The sequence below is a fragment of the Porites lutea genome, chromosome 7 (assembly GCF_958299795.1).
Source record: "Porites lutea chromosome 7, jaPorLute2.1, whole genome shotgun sequence".
Taxonomy (NCBI): domain Eukaryota; kingdom Metazoa; phylum Cnidaria; class Anthozoa; order Scleractinia; family Poritidae; genus Porites; species Porites lutea.
In genome coordinates, this window is record NC_133207.1 from 28681825 (window position 1) to 28706333 (window position 24509).

The 24509-nt window shown below is 38.8% G+C and overlaps 2 protein-coding genes across 2 annotated transcripts; one reads left to right on the forward strand and one right to left on the reverse strand.

Moving 5' to 3' along the window:
- Nucleotides 1-1170: 1170 nt before the first annotated feature.
- LOC140943530 (TNF receptor-associated factor 3-like) lies at nucleotides 1171-5768 on the reverse strand. The gene is made up of 5 exons (XM_073392617.1): nucleotides 5584-5768; nucleotides 4739-4895; nucleotides 4269-4427; nucleotides 3724-3879; nucleotides 1171-2898 (listed from the first exon to the last, which is right to left on the reverse strand). The coding sequence occupies exons 1-5, from the start codon at nucleotides 5721-5723 to the stop codon at nucleotides 1858-1860; spliced, it is 1653 nt and encodes a 550-aa protein (XP_073248718.1). The 5' UTR covers nucleotides 5724-5768; the 3' UTR covers nucleotides 1171-1857.
- Nucleotides 5769-19570: 13802 nt separating this feature from the next.
- LOC140944253 (TNF receptor-associated factor 3-like) lies at nucleotides 19571-24270 on the forward strand. Its single transcript, XM_073393386.1, has 5 exons — nucleotides 19571-19780; nucleotides 20078-20234; nucleotides 20887-21045; nucleotides 21593-21748; nucleotides 22625-24270. Exons 1-5 carry the CDS (start codon nucleotides 19620-19622, stop codon nucleotides 23666-23668), a joined length of 1677 nt encoding a protein of 558 aa, XP_073249487.1. The 5' UTR covers nucleotides 19571-19619; the 3' UTR covers nucleotides 23669-24270.
- Nucleotides 24271-24509: the final 239 nt, after the last annotated feature.

The window sequence follows — 24509 nt, forward strand, 5'->3', positions numbered from 1 at the left end:
CTATTTCAGCCGATCTTTACGGGATTATGGCTCCTGAACGGGAAAAATCTTAAAAACACTCTTTCTAGTACTTCTATTACAAGGCCTTGAACCTGCTAATGTCTGAAAATAATTCGAAATTTTATAAGGAAAAGGTCAAGACAGCCTCCTAACGCAATTAACAGTGAATACCAATTCATACAGAAGTTAACTAAATTTGTACTTAATTATATATATAACGGTCAACCGTCAACGCTACCACCCAATTGAGACCCTCTATTGTTTAGTGGTCACTCAGGCAAAAGTTCGGTATTATATTATGCTCATTTGCCAGTTACGTGATTACCAATGACCCCCGGGGGTACTCCCCTGTATAAGCCATATGGTTTTTGCGCCGTTGCGGTCTGAAAACGGGTATAGAATTTGCCCATGTTCAGGCCTGGAATAGGTATGGTTTTCGAGGGAACCACGGGAGTGTATGAAATGTATTTGTCGTTTCAATTCCAAGTGAATGAGAAAGAACTGACTAATATGCGAATTCATAATGGGTTTATTATATGTTGGCGATCTAATCTAAGTTATCATGACATACGTTCTTTCTACGTAAGGTCTGAAAACGCGTTGGATTCTAGAGCGGGGGCGAGCTCGTATTACCAGAGCGTTCCCAGCTGTTCAATGTTGGAGCCCGACAAAAGATTTCGATGGCCTTTCTAACTCTTCTCTTGAACATGTCCTCCTCTCTCGCAAGGACCGAAGAGGAGGACATATCCAAGGCGTGGCCGGGAATCGATAAAATTAATTTGTGTCAGAGCAAAGACCGTATTCCAGTCGATCCGTAGCCTGCGAGCAAGATCATCTTTTCTCGCGGCTCGCTTCGCTTACCATTCGAAACGGTGACGATATGGACAGCTTGCTCGCCGGCCTCTCTTGTCACAGGCTAATGCAATCGCTTTAAGTGCCTTGTGGGAACAGAGTAGCAGGAAACAGAGTTATTTTTCTGATCCTTCCTCTCATTTTTAATCACAAGCCTCTCTATGGTCAACTGCGGACCTCGTTTTCGTGATGCGTTTTCCATCAAAAGAACTGTCTTTTGCTCTACTAGCTATGCAAATTCCTTCTATCTGTTCCATAACGACAGAAGAGAGTCAGAGATTAATGACGAGAATGGGGCTAGTCCCTTAATATCTAGAGTACATTATTATCTACATGATTTATTTGAATCCGTTAGTTAAAAATACCAGGAGAAAGATATTACTGCTGTGATAGAATTGTTCGTGCTTTTTTTTCCGTTCTCTCCCTCTATTGGATAAAATAGAGAGTTGGATGCATTTATTGTAGTACATTTATTACCCAGTTAACACAGGAGTTGTCAATCATGGAAATATTAATATTTATTTAATATTCAAAATTTGATTTAATCTCATTGTGTTAAATACTCTAAAAATGTTAAATATGACAGTTATGTGTAATAAATGAACCATATCACTTTTGAAAACCTCGTTTTATCGGAAACTTAGTATTTTATAACTTTGCAAGGAATAAATAGTTAGACTTATTAGACATTCTGCTTTACAGAGACAAAATAACGTCAATTATGAATAACTAGACATTTGTTAACATTGTTCCTGGTTTTCCTGATAAGCAATGAGAGGGATACTTTTTTCTTCTGAGATTTTTCACTTTTATCCAGTCATTGCATAAAGTAATAATTGTTCATGTTCATTGTTTTTTTTTTAAGTTTTACCCTAAAGCCATTTTACATTAACATTTCCCTTTACTATTATAATACTAAAAAGAATTGTCCAGTTGACATAAATCGGTGTCAGTTTCAAACATATTTACTAGTAAGTTCAAAATGACAGCTATCTAGAACGTGCCTCATGTGGAAGCCGTCAAATTGCCCTTAACATTGTGATTCGTCATGTCAACTGCCACTCTAACGTACATGGTATCTTCCTTGATGTATCCACCTTCTCGGAGTCTAGAGTGGGAAATGAAAGTTGGACAACCGGATGCTATGTTCATGTCTGACTTTGGCCTTTTGAAACTGGAACTGTTAGCATCGGGACGAAACGAATCACAAGCGTCTTGGACTCTGTCCTGATCAATAAGTTTAAAGTAGACTTTTTGATTGAAAGGCCAGGGTAACAAAGCGTCGTATTCACCTCTCATGATAACAAAGAATATTGACAGGTACGTTCCTTTACCCATCCCATCACCATTAGGGTAGAGACGAGCGCTCACTTTGTATCCAAATCGTCCAACGTAGAAAGGAGGGCTATAAATAGATGGCGTTTTACCAGAAACAGCTTCTTGAAATCTTCGGCTAAAATGGTCGATTTTCCAAAGGTAATCTCCATCGTAAGAAGTAGCCTCCAGCATTCTAACCTGAAGATCCTGTTCAGATAGCTGAATTTCATGTAACGCTAGTTGGTGCTCAGCCCTGTCCAAACGCCCCTTGTAGTGATGCAAGGAGGAAGAAATTTGACGCTTTTCTCCATTTTCTCCAAAGATCAGCCTGGTGTCTTTAAGACTAACCACGTCAGACTGTAAGCCATTCAACTTCAACTCATGTTCTCTTATGGTGTTGAGAATCTCCTCCATTTGCGAAGGCACAGCACCGCTGACGGCTTCCAGATCTCGATGCACTTTTTCCAACGTCCTTCGATGATCTTGTACTGATTCTTCTATTTTTGATATTTTCGTTTGATGTGTTTGAATGTTGATTCTTGAAGCTACAAGTTGTTCAGTTTGATTTTGAAGTTGCTGTTCTAGGGCATTTTTCTCCTCTTCTAAGTGAACTACTCTCTCTGCTAACTCCGCAGATTTTTGATGACTCCTGACAAATGACTGGTTCATCATTTCCAAATGAAGCGCTACAGTGTTTTTGAGATGCTCTTCGATGATCTCCCTTTTTCCCTAGGAAAAGAAAGAATAAAGAAAAAGAAATAAAAGAACATTACTTACTATATCTTTAACCATATCGCAATCGCAGCATATCAAGACGCTTCCTACAGTTCTTAATGTTAAGTGCGATTTTTGATTGGCTAGAAATGACCGGCCGTACAGGAGCTATGTCACGAGGATATTCCTGTTTTAGCTAAAGTCATTAATTAGCCCCTTTAACCAAAATGCTCTTGTAGAGTTATAAAGAGCAGATCAAACAGGAGCACTGACCATGATAAGTTTTTGTTGACTTTTGCTGGAAAGCAGTAAAACCCAAAAAAGTTAGCCCGAATTTTTTCAAGTTTCAATCCATCTCCATCGATCCACGCCATCCGTAGCAGCAGACGACGGGAAAAATTTCAGTGCCTTGATATAGTCTTTTGGAATCCAATTGTTCCAAAAACACGTTTTAGCTTTCACTAAAGCCGGATAGCTTTCCCTCACGCACGTGGCTAGAATCTATGCAAATTTATCGGAACATCTGAAATTGCTCTATACAGGGCAAGTAAAACTGTAGCTAAATTGATGTACCAAGACCATGAAATTCATTTTGTTTCTTTCGGGAAAATGAGCTTCGCTGGGGTCCTAACGTACACGCAATTTCGCCTGTTGCTTGATTTCTAGCTGAACCATATTGAGACCAGGTATTAAATAACTGAGGACAAAATGCTGCCATGTTCGATTCTTCGATATATGCAACGGTACGTTGGCCTTTACATAGTAAATTGTTTCGAATGGGAGCATGACTTAGTGCTTCTTTCATTAGTTCTGCTACTGTTTTTACAAGATTTAACTTACTTTGAAGTAACATCCATGGGGTGTGAAAGGGCAGAGCACTTCCGCTTTTGGACATTCCTTGTTCAGGTGTTCTTCCATCATGTCTCGTGGTATGGCCTCTTTTCCACAATGCAAATGACAAGCTGTTGGAAGTTTGAGGCAAACCTGTAGATGATCCTAAAATAGAAAGTGGATATACTGATGAGATATCCATTGGGCAAAATTGAAAATGAATCTGAAACAACTTCAAACAAACACCAGGTGGCTAAAATTTGCATTCAAAAACAAAACATTTCAGCATTCAATGGTGTTTTCCCCTTAGAAATTTCCCCTTTTAGAAATAACAAGTTTTCATTTTCAGTGGATATAGATAACGGAGGTAAGAATATAATTTAGGAAAATTTGAATGCAAAACAGTAGGAAAAAAATTTGGGGTTTCCATTTTGTGAATTAAGGACATACGTAACTTGCATTTCTTTGAGTTTTCCCCAAAAGACTTTGGTAAGGAAAATAAAGCAGGAAGTAGCTAATATTTAATTAGCGAAAGCTGCTATTAATTTTCATACCTTCATTTTGTCGTTTCGGATCATTTCGCTGCAGTATGCACATACTGCTGTCCTATTGATACAATCCTTTGTCCTGTGTTGTTCAAGACGCCTTCTCTCCATTGCCTCGCCACACGCTTTACACTGTACATCGCCATATTGACAAAACTCTTCATGGACCTTATAATGTCAAAGAAAAAAATTAGATTCAACATCTTTAGTTGATTGTGTAGCCAACCGATTTAATTTTAAATTTAATTTAGTTTTGTACATAGAGTAAAAGAATATAAATATCAATATCAATATGACTGCGGTATTTTCCCCTAATTGTGATTACACACTTCGGTCCGTTTATTTGGATCCGTTCCGTCAAGCTGATAGCGTCGTGATAGCACACCTGCAAAAGGACTACTGGGGCTGACAAGCAAATTTTACTTTCATAATCAGTATGGCAAAAAGGAACCTGAATGAATTACACCTAGGTTGTTTACCTTTAGATTCCTGAATTCTCCCTTCCATTCACAATTTCTGTCTTTATATCGACAACTACACCGCAGATCAAGTAACTCCCTTTCACAGCATTTGTCACGAAATGATTCCTCTCTTGCAATTTTCTCTCCATCGACAGGACATTTTAAACACGTTGGTCTTTAAAACAGAAATAAAACATTTAGTATATGTCAATACAAGGAGCCCATTTTTTTGTGTGTATTTGGGTCCTCCATGTGCTAATTTTTTGCTTTGTTACCTTTTCTTCTCTATTAGCTTCTATTGTAAGCCTCTGCCGTAATTAAAATGGCTCAAAGATCAGAACTTCGGGATCAAGTTATCAGCTAGTGCATGTATATATCATGGGACACTAGGGGGCAATTTAAGACTGGATAAGGAAATATATTGCATGTCCATCTGTATGTTTAGCTAACCATAAATTATATCGCCGGCTTTTTATTTATAATGGTGTATATTATAAGTTTAACTTAAAAATTCTAAAACGATGCCCAACACTGAGCAACTCTTATAAGTGAGCTGAGAAGATATTTCTGTTTGGCCGGAGTGCAACATTATTATACCATTTTGTTAATATAAAATGAGACAAATTTTCTTGGTCACTATTAATATATTTAGTAAAATGAGCCTTTTTCGTGATCGATCTAAAGTAAAAAGAAGTGATGAAATAAATAAATATAAAATATGCCCGGTGTCGACTCAATGCAAATTCAATTCATACAACAAGTATTAAATAATAATAATCACTGGCAGTAGAATTTTCTAGTTTTAAAGAAACCAAGATTTATGTTTATACAAGCAATAACCATGGTCTTTGTACTTGACTCACCGAAGAAGTGGATCGAGACAGCTTTTACAGAATCTGTGTCCACAAGACGTCTGCCATGGCTCGCTGAAAACACTTTTGCAGATCGGACAGATCAAATGTTCATCAGGTTGATCAATAAAGTTTATAACAACGACACACATCGTGTATCCGTTCAAAACACTTTCACCCACGCAAATTGCACAATAGTCTTCAAACTCAGGTTTCGAATGTTTTATATAATATACCTTATAACACTGAGGGGATTTTTTTTTACGTTTATAGGCGTTTTTGGATCGGAACTAATACGTTATTTCCGGCATATGACTGGAGAGCGAGTGTCACAAGGGCGAGCGTGACACTGCCCATTGGTCACGCCTAATTGGACTTCATCCCGTATTTTGAAAGCAAGATCAATGGTTTCTTAAAGGTTCTGAAGCGTGCAGTGAACAAAGTATGGAGCATCAAGCCATAGCGAAAGACATCGAAGGAAGATTATATTCAGGATCTCTCAAATATTAAACACTGAGGTTTTGGGGGAGTCCCGTAATAAAGAAAAAATGACAACTTCCGCTAAGGCATTTGCTAAGAATGAATTTATGATCTTAGAAAGAGAAACTTTTGAACTAAAAAACGACATCGTATAAGAAACTGAAAATAAATCAGAAAAAAAAGAAGAACTGAATTGCTGGCGTAAGAATCTTTAGTTACAACACTCCAAGCTCAAGTCTTCCACTGACTGTTAGCTGGATTAATTGTTCACGCCTCGTAGTCTCGCATTCAAAACCTTGACCATAAAAAGGTTATGCTGAGCATCCGGACAGTTTGCACTCTTAACCTTGTTGTTATGTTTCAGGGGCGTCGATATTTTTTAGTCATTTGCTCTGTTTGTTCGGTCCTCAAAAGCCTTTGTGCCACAAATACTGCCAAACGACACTGAAACGATAAGAGGAATCACTAAAAACAAGTAATTGTCGACGTGGACGAACGAATACTCTTTGACAGACATGAATTTAAGTGAGAAAAAAAAATAAAAAGACAGAGTTATGGTCACTCTTTTTATCTATTTTATATATATATATATATTTATTTTGTTTAACACCGTACATAAGCACTGAAGCTGTTTCCTGTCGTCTGTTGCTCTACGGAAAGAAAATGATGGACATGGATTGAAACTTCAAAAACTTGGGCCAACTCTTTCAAGTTTGGATGCTGTGCCCTGCAAATTAATCACCAAAAAATAATTAAGCACGAGCATTCTGTGTGGGCGGTAAGGTGATGACTTAAACCCGCGTGACATAAGCCCCTTTAATCTGGTATAATCATTACAGGAAGCGAAGTGAACGCGATCTAGCAATCCTATTTCTTAAATCACCTTTTTTGGATAATGGCGTTTGCATTCAGCGCCACAAGATTTTAAGACGTCTAGTATGTACGAGAAAACGTAGCCTTTTCCAGGGTCTCAGATAGTGGACAAGACGCGAAAGAAAAAGGCACGCGAAAAGTTGCCTCGGAGCCTGAAACAGGCTAGCCTCCCACGGCCACGAAGACGTTGTTAGGGGTTCGTCACGCGTTCCTGCCCCATGAACGTCTGCTGAACTGAAAGATAAATTCGTTTCCCACTGTTCGCAAACATCCGTTGGAGATCACATGCAAATTATCGGAGATCGAGTCGGCGCTGTTGAAGTCAAAGTGTTGACAAGCCAAACACATACGTACAAGCTCTGTAGAGTGTGATACGTGACCAAAGATTTTTGCTCCTGACGAGAATTTAGGAGATAAGCGTTGGCTTTATGCATATTTTTCTCTGTAAAGGCTGGATTAGATGTCATTTGATCATAAAATAGTTCTTAGGGTGATGCAACGGCTGGGTTACCTTGTAAGACTGAACAAAAGGCAGAATTTTTTTTCACACGTTATTGGTTTGTAGTAAAGCCGACTTCCGTTCAGCAAATTTAACCTCCGAGGTAATTTTTTTCAACGAGATTCTGAGGGTAACCACTAGTACGAACGCTTGTGAGTTAGTAGTTTGTTTTAAAACTGTAACGCCTTCACAGTTTCATGAGACCTTTCTGATCTTTTCTGGAGCTATTAAGTCAAGCCCGAAATTTCTCAAGGTCCAAAGTGCACTTCCCAGATCTGGAAGTCTGCTGTGATTGGTCTACGTTTTTTTCCGCTCAAGTCAGCAGACTTTTTTTTTTTTTTTTTTTTTATTAACAGAGATCTTTATTACCACTACATCACTTACAACACTTTCACTACAAAATTTAAGGTTACAAAAAATTACAATTAAGAATTAAGATTCCAACGATTAATACAACATACACTGCAACCAGGCTTGCTTCACGCATACGTAGATTAGATTATAATCATTTACAGTAAGGAGAGGAGAGGCTTCCATTGTGAAAGAAATTTTGCTTTTTGTCCTTTGGAATAAAAAATCGATCTTTGTACAATTAACTTGTCTTTAACGAATTCAAGAAAGTGATCAAAGTTTGGGGGTTTAATTTCGCTCCTTTGCAGGAAGATATGTCTCTTGCCAAGAAGGATATAATAGTTAAGGATTTGCCTTTTAGGATCTTCGGGATTATAGCCATACATTATACTTAAGTCATCAAATAGCAAACATTCACCACTGTGAGTTTTCCACCAGCTAATTACTTCAAACCAAAACTTTTGAATTACTATACAGTTAACTAGCATATGGGAGAGCGTTTCTAGGGAATCACAATGTATGCAGAGAGGAGAGTTTACGATTTTCATTCTGTGTAACAGAACCCCATGTGGAAGAATATTATGAACAATCTTATATTGAAATACGCTTAATTTTGTTTCTTTAGTTATTTTAAATGGAAGCATATAAATAGAACTAAGTTTGGAACTGTCCAATCCTTGCCTGCATAGTCGAAGGCTAGCCAACGGTTCTACAAATTTCCTTTGAATAAGTATATTGCGAACCTTCTTGCTAGTAACCACGTTAATTTCCTTAGTTGTATTTTGTTCCATATCTTGATTGTTCATGATAAATCCCGGTCTCAAAGCGCACTTCCATCTATAAGGTATAGCTGATATTAAACCAAATAACTTAGTAAAAGGCGCCTTGAGGCCAGTTTTTAAAAGAAACTTATTAAGTGTGAGGAATCTGTTTTTTTCATCTAGTAGGTCTTTAATTCTAAGTATACCAGCTTCATGCCATTCTTTCCAATATACTGATTTACCGTCTATTAAAATATGCTTATTATTCCATAAGATTACATTCTCAACACAGATTTCATTGTCCGAAGTTTGCTCTCGGACTTCCGCCCAGGTGTTAAGAACATCAGCGTAAAAGATTGGTAAGTTGTTTAGGCCTAGAAATTTTACATCATAATCACAATCAAAAATAAATGGCCCTCCAACATTTTTCAAATAAAATAAAGGAATTAACATCCACTGATCCTCTACACCATTCTTCATTCTTTGAACCCAAGCACTTTGTAACGACTTGGATATAGTCTCAAATTCTGGTAAATCCAGCCCTCCTCTTTCTTTTGGACCTATAAGAGTATCCCTTTTTATCTTTGGTTTCTTGTTATTCCAGACAAAATCTGTAATCAATCTATTAGTGATATCTATATAATGAGGCGGTGTATGTATGCACGAACTTACAAAGATAAGTTTCGATAGCCCTAATGTTTTGGCGATTGTTATCTTGCCATAAAGTGAGAGATCTCTTTGAGACCATATATTAAACAGCTTTTGAATTTTACATATCTTTTGTGAAAAATTTTCCTGTTCGCAAAGTTTTAGATTGTAAGAGAATGATATCCCTAAGGCGGAGATAGGCCTTTGTGGCCACTGAACTCCAAATAGTGTATCAGTCCTATTTGGGTTTTTTCCAAGCCACATTGCTTCAGATTTACTTTGGTTAAGCTTTAAACCGCTGCAATCTTTAAATAGGTCTAATAACTCTAACAGTTTCCCAAGCGACTCTTTATCTTTGCAAAAGGCGGTGGTGTCATCGGCATATTGAGATAATTTTATTTCTTTGTTTAGGACTCGAATTCCCTTTATATGTTCATCAGCTCTTATTGAGCAAGACAGTAATTCTGCGGCTAAAATGAACAACAAGCCAGACAAAGGGCAGCCTTGTCTTACTCCTCTCTTTAAAGTAAATGACTCGGAGGCGAAGCCGTTGTTTATTATGCAGCTAGAAATGTTTGTGTACAGAGTTTTCACCCAAGTCTTAAAGTCGGGTCCAAATTGAAAGGTATCTAGAGCTTTAAATAGGTACTCCCATTCTAAACTATCGAATGCTTTTTCAAAATCGATGAATAAAGCAATTCCCTCTATGTCCTGATCAACGGTGAAATTGAGGATGTCGCTTATAAGTCTGATGTTTTCACCGATAAATCTTCCCTCTACGTAACCAGTTTGTGTGTTATTTATAACTGCCGATAGAACCTTTTTTAGTCTGAGAGCTAAAGCTTTAGAGGCAATCTTATAATCCACATTTAAAAGTGAAATAGGTCTCCAATTTTTAAGATACAATAAATTTTTGTTCTTTTTTGGAATAAGACATATGATGCTTTGTCTTTGAGAAATTGACAGCTCACCTTTATGGAATCCATAATTAAAACTGTTTACCATTATCTTGCCTAATTGACTCCAGAAGAAGCTGTAAAATTCGGCAGTAAAACCGTCATTGCCAGGGGATTTGTTTTTTTGGAAACATTTTAAAGCATTCCAGCACTCATTCTCCGTCAGCAAGCCTTCGCAATTCTTTCTTTGTTCATCATTCAGCTTTTCTACCTTGTCATTATCGAATAACACTTTGAATTTAGGATCGTTTATTTGAGGATTTTGCGAGGAATATAAGGATTGATAAAATCTTTTTTGTTCTTTTAGGATTTCCTTTGGGTCCGTGATACTGCTTCCGTTTTCTTGTATAAGGCTGGTAATGCATTTATTTTCATAATTTCGTCTCTCAAGATTAAGAAAATATTTCGAACTTCGTTCGCCGAACTCATGCCAACGGGCCTTGGAGCGCACACATGCTCCTCTTGCCCGGTCGTAGGAAATCTTATCCAATTCGTTCTTAACTTTAATGTATCTCTGGACGGCTTCTGCTGATGGGCAGTTTTCACCCATATTTCCCAGTCTTGAGACTTCCTGTACGAGATCTTTTTCATAATCTTTTTTCATTTTAGCTTTTTGTTTTGAATAACTAATTGTGAACGCCCTTATTTCCATTTTAATCAACTCCCATAAGAGTCCGTGATCTTCAAGATCCTGATACTTGTTTATAAAGTGCGGAATTTTAAACATTAATTTTTCTGCATATTCATCATCTTCTAAGAGGGAGGAATTGAATTTCCAGAATCCAGGACCTCTTGGGTATTTCTCATTAATTGGCAATTCCAACGTCACTAAAAAGTGATCGCAATGTGCAGCGTGCTTGATTTCACATTTCTGCACGGGGGAATTTTGTAATAGTTGACGGGCTATTAGCCAATAATCTAATCTGCATTTTATTTTCAAGTCAGATGTTCGCCAAGTAAATTGTTTTTCTCCTGGATGTAGCGTTCTCCATACGTCGTCTAAATCCAAAATACACATCAGTTGCTCGATCTCGCTGGCGACATTCCTTCTTGACGAAACATCACGTCCTCCTTCTTTATCGGTTTTGGAAAGAGGGCAATTAAAATCGCCACCTACTATAATGTTGTCGTTGGGAAACTGTTCAAGTAAAGATCTGAGTTGTTTAAAAAATATAATTTGCGCGTTATCATTATTGGGTGCGTAAATATTGGCACAAATAAATTTCTGATCATCTATAGAAAACTGCAGGATAAGAATCCTGCCGTTTTCACAACAAATTTCATTTTCTACTAGCACTTTGAGTCGAGGATTAAACAGAATTGCTACTCCTTTGCTGTGTTTACTACCATGACAGAAGTACACTTTACTACCCCACTCGTTACTCCATAATTTTTCTTGGTCAGTAGAGCTATATGTCTCTTGCAAGAAAATTATTGAGTACTTGTTAACGTGCAGTTGCCGAAAAATAGCTCTTCGTTTTCTTGAACTATTTAAACCCCTAACATTTAACGTAATAAAAGTTAAGTTATTCATATTAACGAATAAATATCGATATCTTAATAGTTTCACAATACAGAAGCCTTCTTAAGCTAAAGCCTGGAGAAAACATTACATCACTTACAACATAAAAACGAAAATTACCTTTTATGAAACAAATTAAAGGCATTGCCTGTGAAGTTCTTTTAACTCCAACAATGGGTAGAATGTGAGATTAAAGTTGTTGTTGGTCAGTATCACTCCGACGGCGTTGCTAGGTTAACTCTTTGCCTCTTCCATTTCATGGCGTAGTTTTGCTAGTTCTTCTGTTCCTACGATTCTGTGACGGCCATTGGCATCGACATATTTGAGTATTGCAGGATATGCGATGTAGACTTTCCGGTCGTCTCCGAGTTTCTTCTTTAGAAACTTTCTGTAGGGCACGAGCTCTTGCCTCCGCCGTTGGGTTTTTTTGGCGAAATCCTCACTTATACCGATGGCATTTCCGTTTAACGGGTTATCCTTTAGACGAGCGGCGGCATTCCTTAGTACCTTCATCTTATCCGTGTATCGAAGAAAAGCGACGTGCATTGGTCTGGGACCCTTTTCACCAGCAGAAGGCGTTTTGCTTGGCGTGCGGTGTGCCCTCTCCAGCTCAACATGGCCACATAACGTTTCAAGGCCCATATGCTGCGTAATAAAATCCTGTACAAAAGAGATGCAATCTCCTTTTTCGGCTTTCTCTGGTATATTGTAGAAGACTAAGTTGTTCCTTCTTGACCTGTTTTGTAATTCTTCGATTTCATCCTTCAGCGCATCGACAGTGGCGTTATCTGCTTTTGAGTCTAAATCCGTTTTTACCTTCTGCAGTTCTGCTGTCATAGAGTTAAGTCCTCTTTCCATGTCACCAACGGTATTTTCAATCTTCAGCAGTCTTCCGTTTATTTGTTCAAGCACGTCTAGCTTCTTTAGCTTTTCGTGTATGCTTTCCAAGATGGCGGCGCCGGCCTCATGTTTATGTGGTGGCGTTCTTTCATCTTCACTGCTTAAGCATGCCACTTGTCTCGCTCGCTTTTCGTTGGGCATAACGGAAAGGAAAAGCAAAGATTCTCTAAATAGTTTGAGGCTGATTTGGCTAATTTCCTGAAACTGATATAGTGAAACGGCAAGGCAGCGTCGGAGCGACAAAAAAACACGACTACTCCATTTGGCGCCCAGTCCCAGTCCCCTCAAGTCAGCAGACGTTCGTGGGCCAGGCACGCGTGACGAACCCCTAAGAACGTCTGCGTGGGAGGCTAGGAACAGGCTAGAGACTGAAGGGGAAACTGCAAGTACTACAGACGCGTGACTAAACTCCAAGACCGTCTGCGTTAATTGGCAGCTGCATACTAATATTATATTAAAGAGACAGTGTCCCGATTATGCGCACGCGCGAGCGTCATCTGTTTTTTCTTCAAAAGACAATAGAACTGTCAAATTGACTCGACAAGATTTCCTTCCGGACCGCATTGCCGACGGAGATTTGTTGTTTATATTCTCAGGCAATATTTTAGACTTTCGAAGAAATCTTTCGTCTTAAATAAAATTTGGCTCGCGGCAGGAAGACTCATCGAGATTTTATTGCTAGCAGGGCCGCCTCGCGACCCGAAAATCTCTTTCCGCTCGCTTTAAAAACAGATTTTCTAATGTGAAACTCGTCTCAGAGGTCAATTGTTCCAAGTCCAGTAATATCTGCCTGATTTGCTCGCGTTCTAGCCTCAAACGTCGGAAAGACACAAATAAAAATGCAATCTCAACGCTATGAATCATCGCAAAGGTTAGTCAGAAGAATGATATTATGATTTCATGGAACTATTTTTTCTAAACATGTAGCGCCTGTTTGTTTGATTTTGTCGGCCGTAGGGAGATTCATTTAAAAGTTTACTAAGGCGTCGTTGCAAAACATTCTGCTTCACGAAGCTCCCCTCCACAAGATCTCCTCAGTCACATCAATGTCTCAATGGTTTCTTTCTTACAGTCTTTATTGTTGCTGTTTCATTTCTGCGTATTCCTTTCACAATTATCTGAGCTTGTATGGAAGCTAGCAGAAGAAATAAGCCTTCACTCGGCATCAAAGCGCTTCCCATCTTTTGGTCCTCCGGCCAACGGCAATAAAAGTAACGCAAAAAACTCCAGATTTGGCCCAAATCAAAACTTAACAGGAACAATATATCATTGATCTGTAATCCTGAGAAGTTTTAGCTTAGTATTGAACCCGGCCAAGCGCGATGCAAACGGATTTTTCAAGGTTCTCTTACTCTCCTCGCATCTTTTGATTTCGGGACATCCTGTCCAAAAATCAAAGTTTGGTGCATGCGCAGTAACGGGATACTGTTCCTTTAAGTTCAACTTCTGATGAAAGTACGTAATCCGGAGTGCCAGTTTCGGGTGAATCGAACAGTTACCGCTTGACAAGAGCATGGCTCTTGCGCTTGATCAAAAGTTGAGATCACCATGAAGCACTTTACATTTTTTTTAATTGGATTATCGCAATAATTCTCACTGAAGTTTGGACATGAAAATACGTCATATTTTGAAAACAAAGCAAGACTGATCGTCAGTACTAATTCCGTGCATAGCTTTCAAGGGGAACTGAATCATGTTGACGTCGGCTATGACGATAAAAAAAAGCCTAATAATTACACACGTCTACGTTACTACCGCGTTCTTTTTTGATATTATTGTATTCAGGTACTCAAAATGGTTGCGTGTAAGTTTATTAAATGGCTTTCTAGATAGATGGCAGTGTTGCGAAATAATTATTAAAAAATTAGAAGATGATTGAGAGTTCTCGAGCATGAATGCTTGAAAAATTTGCATTAAAAATAAATTCACTAATTAACGAAAATAAACTTACCTCATAAGTTACAGCATAATGCTTTCATGAGATTTTTCCATTTTTTAACAAACGCGTTCTGGGGGATTTATCGAATGCTAAAGAATTTAACATCATTCAGTAAGGTAAGGAGGATTCTTTCCACGTCGTACTCTGCCGCTATATCCGACACATGGCACGGCTAACTGCTTTTTTCGATGGTCTCAACTGGTCTCAAAGCCTCAAGCCATTTTAATTTTTTCCTCCTTTTATATCACTTTTCGTCATTGATGCAAGCCGGGCTGTGTCACAGCTGTATAGTTCATTTTGTTCAGTAGTATCAGGAGTACCAAACGGAGCCGCTCGACAAAATACCCGCTCTTCAGGCAGAATTTGAGCTAGGTAGAAAAAAAACCTTGGCAAATTAGCTGGCTGGGAAATCTGAATGAGCGTCTCGCTAGCTGAAAATATGAAAAATTCATGCCGGTTCTGGCTGGATAAAAAGATATATTAGAGCGAGCGAAGCAAGTAAGTGCGCGTGAAAATCACCCCACGCGGGCTGTAGAAATGACACCTTTTGCCTGTAAAAGCGGATATTTGGGTGTGTAAGCAAAACGTCCTGCTGTGAATACCTCGTAAAAGATACACGTAGTGAGAAAATGACACAGTTGAGTCAAGCACCGCTCACCGCTCTGTCTTATATAGTCGTTTCGCTGTCGATCCTTTATAGAAAACACTTTTGTGTGTTCGTGTTTTAATATGCCTGTCTACATATCAGCTACTGGCCTACGTCCTACTTTAAACCTGATATCAAGGCGGCCAAAAGGTAAGCAAAATGGTTGTGTTCCTTTGTCAGGTTGCCGTGCATGTGTATCGAATTAAGAACATTTGCTAGTGCACATAAATGCCATCAAATATTGAGACGATTGAATACAAAAACTCTCTCCAATAAATAATACACTCTGGTCTTTTAGCGGAGTGAACTCAGAACTGATTTCATTCGGTATGCTTGTTTGCAATATCGTCCAGGTTTGCGCGCTCTGGAATATTTCCGTTGGAACTAATTTGTTATGTGCTCGCCGGGACGGGAAACCTCCTCGATCTATGGTCATTTGGAAGGCGTTTAGAAACTGCGCAGGTATCTGTTCCGATCGGAAAAGGTAGGAAGATTTTACGTTTGTACTACCCGTATATTGACGTATTTCGCGTCCATTATAACTGTTGTTTTTAAAAAAGGCAACGTGCAAGTGTGCCGTTGCATTTCAATGCTCACGTCTGTGTAGTAAATTGTAACATAGCAGGGTAAATCCTGAACGGCTATCTTTCCTTGACTTCCATTCCAGTATCTGTTCTGACGCTGAGGCATTTCTTGCTTTTAAAGTTTTTTATCGTATAAATTGTAAGAGCCAATAATATTACATCGTGCTCTATTCGCAATGAAACTTATCACGCAAATTGCACAATAGTCTTCAAACTCAGCTTTGGAATGTTTTATATTATATTATATCCTTTAACACTGAAGGGATTTTTTTTACGTTTATCACAGGCAGCCCAAGCCCACTATTTGTGGGTTCGGGCTTCAGAGGTCATTTGGTCTTAATATACTAGAATTATTAGTGTATTATCTGATGCCAAATAAATGCAAAAAGTCTTCTTGTTTGTCTATCTGTACTAGTAGCCTTTAAGATAACGAAAATCGATATTTCTTGCATTATTACATGTGATTCGGGCCCTTATTGTTCGAATTTTATCACATGTATTCGAATCTACAACGCTAAGAAAAAAAAAATCATGATCACGCGAAATATTGATTCAAAAAGCTCCCTTACCTTTAGTTCATAGCCACTCTGTGTCCTACGGCCGATTTAAACGCCGTTTAGTCCACTTTCTTTCCATCGAGTACTGAACACTAGTGTTCAGGCATTTGGCATCAGATAATACACTAATAATTCTAGTATATTCCGACCAAATGATCTCTGAAGCCCGAACCCACAAATAGTGCGCTTGGGCTGCCTGTGCGTTTATAGGCATTTTTAGAACTAAATGTTTATTTTCGACATATGATTAGAGTTACGTTGTCACGTGCGTCACAAGAACCAGTCGTGACACTGCTCATTGGTCACGCCTAATTGGACTTCATTCCGTCATTAGAATCAAGGTTTCTTAAAGGTTCTGAAGCGTGCAGTAAATAAAGTATAGAGCATCAAACCATAGCGAAAGATATCGAAGGAAGATTCAGGATCTCCCAACTCGATCTTAAACAGGTTTTAGGGGAGTCCAAGGCCTAATTATAAAGACAAAATGACAACTTCCGCTAGGGCATTTCCTAAGAATGAATTTATGATCTTAGAAAGTGAAACTTTTGAACAAAAAAATAAATCAGAAAAGAAACGTAGAACTGAATTGCTGGTGTAAGAATCTTTGGTAACACCACCCCGAGTTCGAAGTCACTGACTGCTCAGCTAGCTGGATTAATTGTTCACTCCTCGTAGTCTAGCATTGTTCAAATCCCCGACCATAAAAAGGTTACTGCCAAACGATAAGAGGAATCAATCACTATATAAACAAGTAATTAACGACGTGGAAGAACGAATATTCTTTGACAAACATGAAGTGAAAAAAAAAGACAGAGTTATAATCACTCTTTTTATGTGCTTTTTATGTATTTTATTTTGCCGGCCATTTATTCTCTTAATGATTGCAGTCATGGTTGCTCGAATGGGAGTTTGGGAGTTTGATGACGGTATGATAGTCTTTAAAAGCCTTTATAATTTAATACATGCTGGTGAGTGCCCCCTGCCCCAAGATCAATCTGCTGAGTGCTTTCAGTCTGTTGAATCAGATGAATAGATTCAAACCACAAAAGTTAAAATACCACAGAGGCATAAGGGCCGGTTTACACGAACGTAGGGTCACCAAAGTAGGTGAGAAAACTCTCTTAGGTGGGCAGTGGTGGGGTAACCCGCCTGTCGATATCATCTTTGATATGCGTGGCCACCCCACCCATCATCTAAACGTGATCAAATTAAAATGAAATAATTTGTTGGAAGGCGGGTTATCCACCTAAGCGGGTTAATTCACCCATATACCACCCCCAAACCCCCCCCCCCCCCCCCCTCCCACCTCACCTCCATGTAAACAAGCCCTTAAAGATTTTGCATCGACAAAATCTTCATGGAAATTAAAGGGTCTATCCACGCTAGAAAAATCATTATGGTTTATTTTTTAATAGAACTTCCAGATAACATTTGTCACGGGTATTTTGTATGGGCGGTAAGGTGATGACTTATAAGCCTCTTTAATCTGAAATAATCATTGCATGAAGCGAAGTACAACGCGATCCAGCAATGTTATTTCTAATCACCTTTTTTGGATAATAGGGTTACGCATTTAGCTTCACATTGCCATGAGGAAATTGTCGCAGCTTCTCTTCGGCTTAAGTCAATTCCTTGCCCCTCAAACAGTGTAGGTATCATCTCAGTGGCAGTGGAACGCACACGGAATGGCCTTTGATTTTTCCCAGATCCTGCTTATGAACACGCACCGGGATGACTCTAAGACGATGTTGGCATAAATTCAAGGACAATTAATTCAGCACTCAATTAGCCAAACTGGGGTGGCAATGGCCATTTAAGCTGGGATGGACTATCACTTAGGAAAATTTCATGAGAAATAAAATAATCTAGTAAAAACGTCTAGTATGATGAGAAAAGGGGAAACTGCGAGCATGCGTTATTTGGCAGCTGCATACTGGTAATATTAAGTTCGACTTCTGATGAAAGTACGTAATCAATGCCAGTTTCGGGTGAACTGAACAGTTACCGCTTGATCAAAAGTTGAGATCACCATGAAACTTATTTATAGTTTTTTGTTTTTTGTTTTAATTGGATCATCACCGCAATAATTCTCACTGAAGTTTGGACGTGCAAATACGTCATACTTTGCAAACAAAGCAAGACTGATCGTCAGTAAAAATTCCATGCATAGCTTAATTTTGAACCCATGATGACGTCCGCTGTAGACGTGTTTAAGCTTTTTCACCGCGTTCTTTCTTGATGTATTGTACTCAGGTACTCAAAATGGTTGCCTATAGGTTTACAAGATGGCTTTCTAGATAGATTGCAGTGCTGCGAAATAATTAAGAAGATGATCGAGCATGAGTCTGATGAGTGCTTGAAAAATTTGCATTATAAATAAATTCATTAAACGCCATAAACTTATCACTCTCATAAGATGCAGCATAAAGCTTTCATGAGATTTTTCCATCTTTTTAACAAACGTTTTCTGGGGAATTTATCGGATGTTTAAGGATTTAATATCATTCAGTGAGGTACGCAGGATTCTTTCCATCTCGTACTCGACACATAAAAGACACGGCTAACTGCTTTTTTAAGATGGTCTCAACTGGTCTCAAAGCCTCAATCCATTTCCCTCCTTTTATCACTTTTCATCATTGATGCAACGCCGGGCTGTGTCACAGCTGTATAGTTCATTTTGTTAACGTTGCCAATTACACCGTGGAACTTATCCTCAGCAAAGAAAATTACTTGCAAACGACAAGATCACTGCTTCACGTAAAACAAGTATCGATGAAGTATGTCTCCAAGCGTCAAACTTTATAGACAAAAAGAATATGAACTCTTGAAAAACTGTTAGGCTAACAAGTATTCAAAAAACCATTATTACATGATCCGTTTTCGGCTCGTTCTAATGTTTTGAGCAGTTATATTTATGTTTCTCTCAATCTGGAGGTAGTCCCGACCCATTGAATTTTAATCAAATTTCGACATGTTACGTGACAGTCCTTTTAATGCCTTGAAGCACCGGGAAACCCCCCAACGATTACGTAAAAGTATTACGTCAAAGTTCTTTCCGTTACTTCCACAACCCTCTAGTCTTCAGCTCCGCCTTTTCTTGACTGAGTGATTTAGCAAGTTGGTTTTCGTTTGTTTCATCTTCTGCCTTGTAATGATTTACGCAACAGTTAATGTTTTTTATACTGTGATTGCTAAATATAGTCATTCAATACCATGCATGCAGATTGTGCAATGCTGCACGTCGTTTCGTCACATACTGTCACGTACGGTTAATTCTATAAGTACTTCGACAGAAACATCGTGCACAAAATTCATTCTTAAGAAAACCTCTAATGTGCGTAAACGTTAGTGGTGAGCCTGCTTCTCGTGTGAAATTTATCTGTAATACAGATGAACGACTTACGTGTCCCTTCTGCAAGGATATTTTCAATGAGCCTTGGCAAACCTCTTGTGGACATCGATTTTGTAAAAAGTGCCTAGACGCGCTCTTAAGGTAAACTGTTTAAAATCGTTTAACCACCACCTCTCTCTCCAAGAGGCTGCTTTGTCCTTTGTTTTAACCTCCAGAAACAGTGATGCTTTTGGAACACAAAGGGGACACGGCCTACAGCTCTTACAATCACATTCACATCCATTTTATTGTTGTCGCAGAGTATATCAGTCAGAATTCAGACAGAATCAAGAGCCCCCAATTTTTCTTCTGACCTTTTCCTTAAAAAGAACTCAGCCTCCAAGGTTTGCTGTTTTAGACATTTTCTGAACACAGGTTGTGTTCTCTTATGCTTTGCAGACTTGATGTTCCAAAATGCCCGTTGGACGGAGAAAAAATTCTACGAGATCAATACTTTCGGGACAGATGCTGCGAGAGAGAAGTTCATAATCTTCAATGTTTTTGTCGATATAGAGACATTGGCTGCGATTGGAAAGGAGAATTGGGATACTTAAAGGTAGGATTAAAGCAATCACTTGGTACGACGTTGACGCATGTTTAATCTAGCTACGCAGTGACGAACCTTTTTTTACAGAGGTCACACAAAGTTACAATTTTTAATGCTTCTTAATTTCAGTAAGATAAAAAGATACTTTAACTGATATATTAAATTCCCGAAATATGAAGGCCCACGTTTCAAGAAGTTCATTTTTTCCAACTGACAAAAGCAAAAAAAACAAAACAATGATCATTTTTCAATGCCTAAGGTCTGTTATTTCAGTTTTTTTGGAACGAGTGTGACGTGGTGCTTAGCCTGTTCCAGGCGTTCAGATAGTAAGTGGGGAGCGAGTTAAGTTATAGCCTCCCCTCGTTTTTTTTTTCTTCGTGGATTTTTCTCCCGCGCTATACTATCCGAACGAATAGAACAGGCTACGTGGTGTTGTATTGACCGGCCGGTGCTCCGACCAGAGAAATTTTAAAAACTGCCTAAACAGCCACCCACTAGCTTTCTTGAGGCCCGACGCGCTGCTAACGACGGGAGTGACGCAGGCAGTCATTCTTCACACGTCAATAACTGCCCATCCGTTCCGCCATGAACGGGGCAGACACCTAAGCTTTCGCTATTGTTCTCGATTTCTCTTACAAGCTGACTCCTGTCATTTTTGCAGAAACATGAAGATATATGTCAGTATGGCGATGAGCAGTGCCAAGCATGTGGAGAGTCAGTGGAGAGAAGGCATCTTGAACAACACAGAACAAAGGAGTGTATCAACAGAGCCGTGGCCTGTGCATACTGTGGTGGGGAGGTTCTCCAAAGCAACATGGAGGTAAGAAATACATGAGCTTCACCTTTACTATAAACCCTACTAAAAAAGTATTTGGGCGTTTAACTGATGTTATAACTAACTGGCCTCATAAACAGTGCATAAAATATCTCAATACTTCTTTGAAGATCAGCAAATGGCACATGGTGGTACAAGGTGATAGCAGCGAAGAAAACAAAGGCCCACTGTGTTTTGTATGCGCGTCTGTCGCACTTCAATTTATTCTTTAACCAACGTTTCCCGCGGTTTCTAGTGCCATCTTATTTCCCAAGTTCCGATATTTCTTAAATTGGTAGCGGCTCCTCTGAATCACGCCACAAAGTCTGTCTATAACAAAAGGATTAGGCGAAATCACGTACCATTACCTGAATAAATGATGCAGGTTAGGTTGGAGTTAAGTATACTGATCCCGGGTACTGATTGGAAATGCGAAATACTTACCATAGATAAATAGGCTTATGCATGATGATAGCGCAAATCCATAACTGGACTTTACGGCCAGTCCGTCATTGTAATACACTTTTAATCGTCACGGCTATTTTCCTTTCAGAATCATGGAGAAGTCTGTCTTAAATTTCCCATGGAATGCAAATTGAAATGTGGTCAAGACAACATACCGCGTGACATGATGGAGGAACACGTGACTACACTTTGTCCTAAGGCGGAACATTTGTGCCCTTTTAGTTGTCAAGGTTGCCATTATAGAGTAAGTATTATTTTCGGTTTGTGTTTTACAGCAAGCATAATGAGGTCGAGAAAACTGCTTTCCTGTTGGCGATGGCATTTTGCTCTAGTTTAAGTTAATAAAAGCTTATACTTAATCTAAAAACGGTTTCCCAATGCTCGCTCTTCTTTGTAATGTCGTTCCTATTCCCTCTCAGTCATTAAATACAACCTTCGATGCAAACGGGTGCGGTTAATTTTGGGACGCGCTCTGCTTCTTCGAAACCCTAGTCCAAACGATTAGTTATTGGTTGTGTTGGTAGCAGAAAATGGTCCTTGTAATGGGAGGGATGAATATGGGCTTGTGGCGGTCATAACCTCTGTAACCTCGTCCACCACAGATATAATTAACAATTATTCCTCGAGCCCGAATGGGCTCTGAGTCAAAAGCCCATGAGGCCTAAGGCCGAATGGGCTATTGACTCAGAGGCCATGAGGGCGAGAGGAATAATTGTTTTAGTAAAATCCAACTAGTTGGTAAAAAATATCGAGGATAAAAAAAATTAGCTAGTTAAAACTAGACTTTAATCCTTTTTTGCCGCCCAAAAGCGCGCGCTTTTCGCTACTAGTAGGCTATAACATATAGCCTAGTAGTAGCTCAACCAATCAGAACGCAGCATTGATAATAGACCTCTAGTTGGATTTTACTAATAGTGGATAGTCGGGTGTAAAAGTTGCCCCAAGTCACAAATACAAAACTCTACCAAGGTCCATTGGGGCTACGCTTGCCCATTTTGCCTTAGTTATCCTTGCGCTTACGCGGTTCTTATATCCTATATCTTTATTTTTCTTTTATCATTTCTTTGTGTTCGAATATACGCAAAAAAAACTAAATTTGAACTTTGTTACTTAAACGAAGGGAACAAAAGAAAACCTTGACCAGCACATCAAGGATAGCATGGCCGACCATCTGGATATGATGAACCATTCCACACGTCAGTACAGCCTCAAACAGAAAGAACTGGAGGAACAAGTTTCCGGTCTGGTTAACGAGAAAAGCATTCTAGAACGTCAGCTTCAAAACCAAACGGAAGAACTTGTTGCTGCAAGAATCAACGTACAAACACAGCAAACCAAAATATCAAGGATAGAAAAATCGATAAGTGATCAACAAAAAGACTTCGAGAAACTCTATCATGATTTAGAAGCAGTCAAAGAAGGAGAAGATGAAGGTGTTGTTTCGTCTCAAATGAAGGAGATTCTACATTCTGTAAGAGAACACGAAAGAAAAGTTCAATGCTTACAAAGTGAGTTGGAGAGTTTGAGAGTTTCTCCACGTGGCCGAAATGACCTCGGGGTCCAGAGCCTGTCTGGCTCCTCCCATCTTTCCTGCGAGCAACGCTTGGACAGAACTGAGCACCAACTAGCGTTACATGAAATTCAGCTATCTGAACAGGATCTTCAGTTTAGAATGCTGGAGGCTACTTCTTATGATGGAGTTTACCTTTGGAAAATCGACCATTTTAGCCGAAGATTTCAAGAAGCAGTTTCTGGTAAAACTCCATCAATATATAGCCCCCCTTTCTACGTTGGACGATTTGGTTACAAAGTGTGCGCGCGTCTCTACCCTAATGGTGATGGGATGGGTAAAGGAACGCACCTGTCAATGTTTTTTGTTGTGATGAGAGGTGAATACGACGCCTTATTACCCTGGCCGTTCGTTCAAAAAGTGCACTTTAAACTGCTTGATCAAGACAGAGTCCGAGACGCCTGTGATGCATTTCGGCCCGATCCCCAAAGTTCAAGTTTTAAAAGGCCAACATCGGACATGAATATAGCATCTGGATGTCCAACTTTTATTTCTCACCAGGAGCTACGGCGCGGTGGATACATTCGAAACGATACACTGTTTATCAAAGTAACAGTAGAGTCCTCTGGAATTCAAGGAGATATATGGACATGAATACGTTTTTAGGAATATTTTCTATCGGAACAATGAAAATTTAATTTAATTTATTTGTATTTTATTGTATTTCATATTGAGATGAACTTTATTTATATATTTTAGAGTACATATATTTTAAAAGAGACATTCCATTGTTGGTATTTAATGTATTTAAAGGTTAAAAAGTAAATTAAGTTATCGCTATACAAATTACAGTGAACAATTTGAAGCAGAGAAAATGATAAATATTTATTCTGTTGACCGAAAATTTTCTCTTAGTTGTTCTTGTTTGTTTGTTTGTATTATATGCTGACGAACCCAGTCTGAAATTCCATAGTTTTAAGAGGCTGTCTCAGTATAAAAATCTCCCACTTATGCTCAATTTTATACCTATTTATAGGTAAACCTCTGTAGTTTTTCCTGAAAGAAATACTGGTACTTGCTAATTTTAGCAAAATATGATTCCAACTAGTTGCCTTGGTGCGCATTACGCCCGCCATGATCGCGCCTATTGAAACTTGACGTTAGAAAATGCAATTTTGTTCTGTCACTCAAATTTATCCTATTATTTTTAATATTTAATATTTTTAATTTAATAAAAACCCGCAGCTAGTTAGTCATCGCGGTTTTTGCTATTTAAAATTGCAGCCCCTTCAAACACCTCATGAAATTTACACAACGCAGTTTTCCTGAAAGTGGTTAAGCACTACAGATTAGGGTTAAGCATTGGCTTTACTGATTAGGGTTAAGCACCGCCTTTACAGTTTAGGGTTATATTTAAGCACTGCATTTACTGATTAGGGTTGAGAACTGCCTTTACTGATTAGGGTTAAGCACTGCCTTTACTGATTAGGGTTAA

Coding starts and splice junctions, on each gene's coding strand:
- LOC140943530 (XM_073392617.1), bottom strand. CDS start 5,723: ATGTGTGTCGTTGTTATAAACTTTATTGATCAACCTGATGAACATTTG. Junction 4,896..5,583: donor TGTCTCGATCCACTTCTTCG/GTGAGTCAAGTA, acceptor TCTGTTTTAAAG/ACCAACGTGTTTAAAATGTC. Junction 4,428..4,738: donor GAGAATTCAGGAATCTAAAG/GTAAACAACCTA, acceptor TGACATTATAAG/GTCCATGAAGAGTTTTGTCA.
- LOC140944253 (XM_073393386.1), top strand. CDS start 19,620: ATGTGCGTAAACGTTAGTGGTGAGCCTGCTTCTCGTGTGAAATTTATC. Junction 20,235..20,886: donor GAGAATTGGGATACTTAAAG/GTAGGATTAAAG, acceptor TCATTTTTGCAG/AAACATGAAGATATATGTCA. Junction 21,749..22,624: donor GTCAAGGTTGCCATTATAGA/GTAAGTATTATT, acceptor ACTTAAACGAAG/GGAACAAAAGAAAACCTTGA.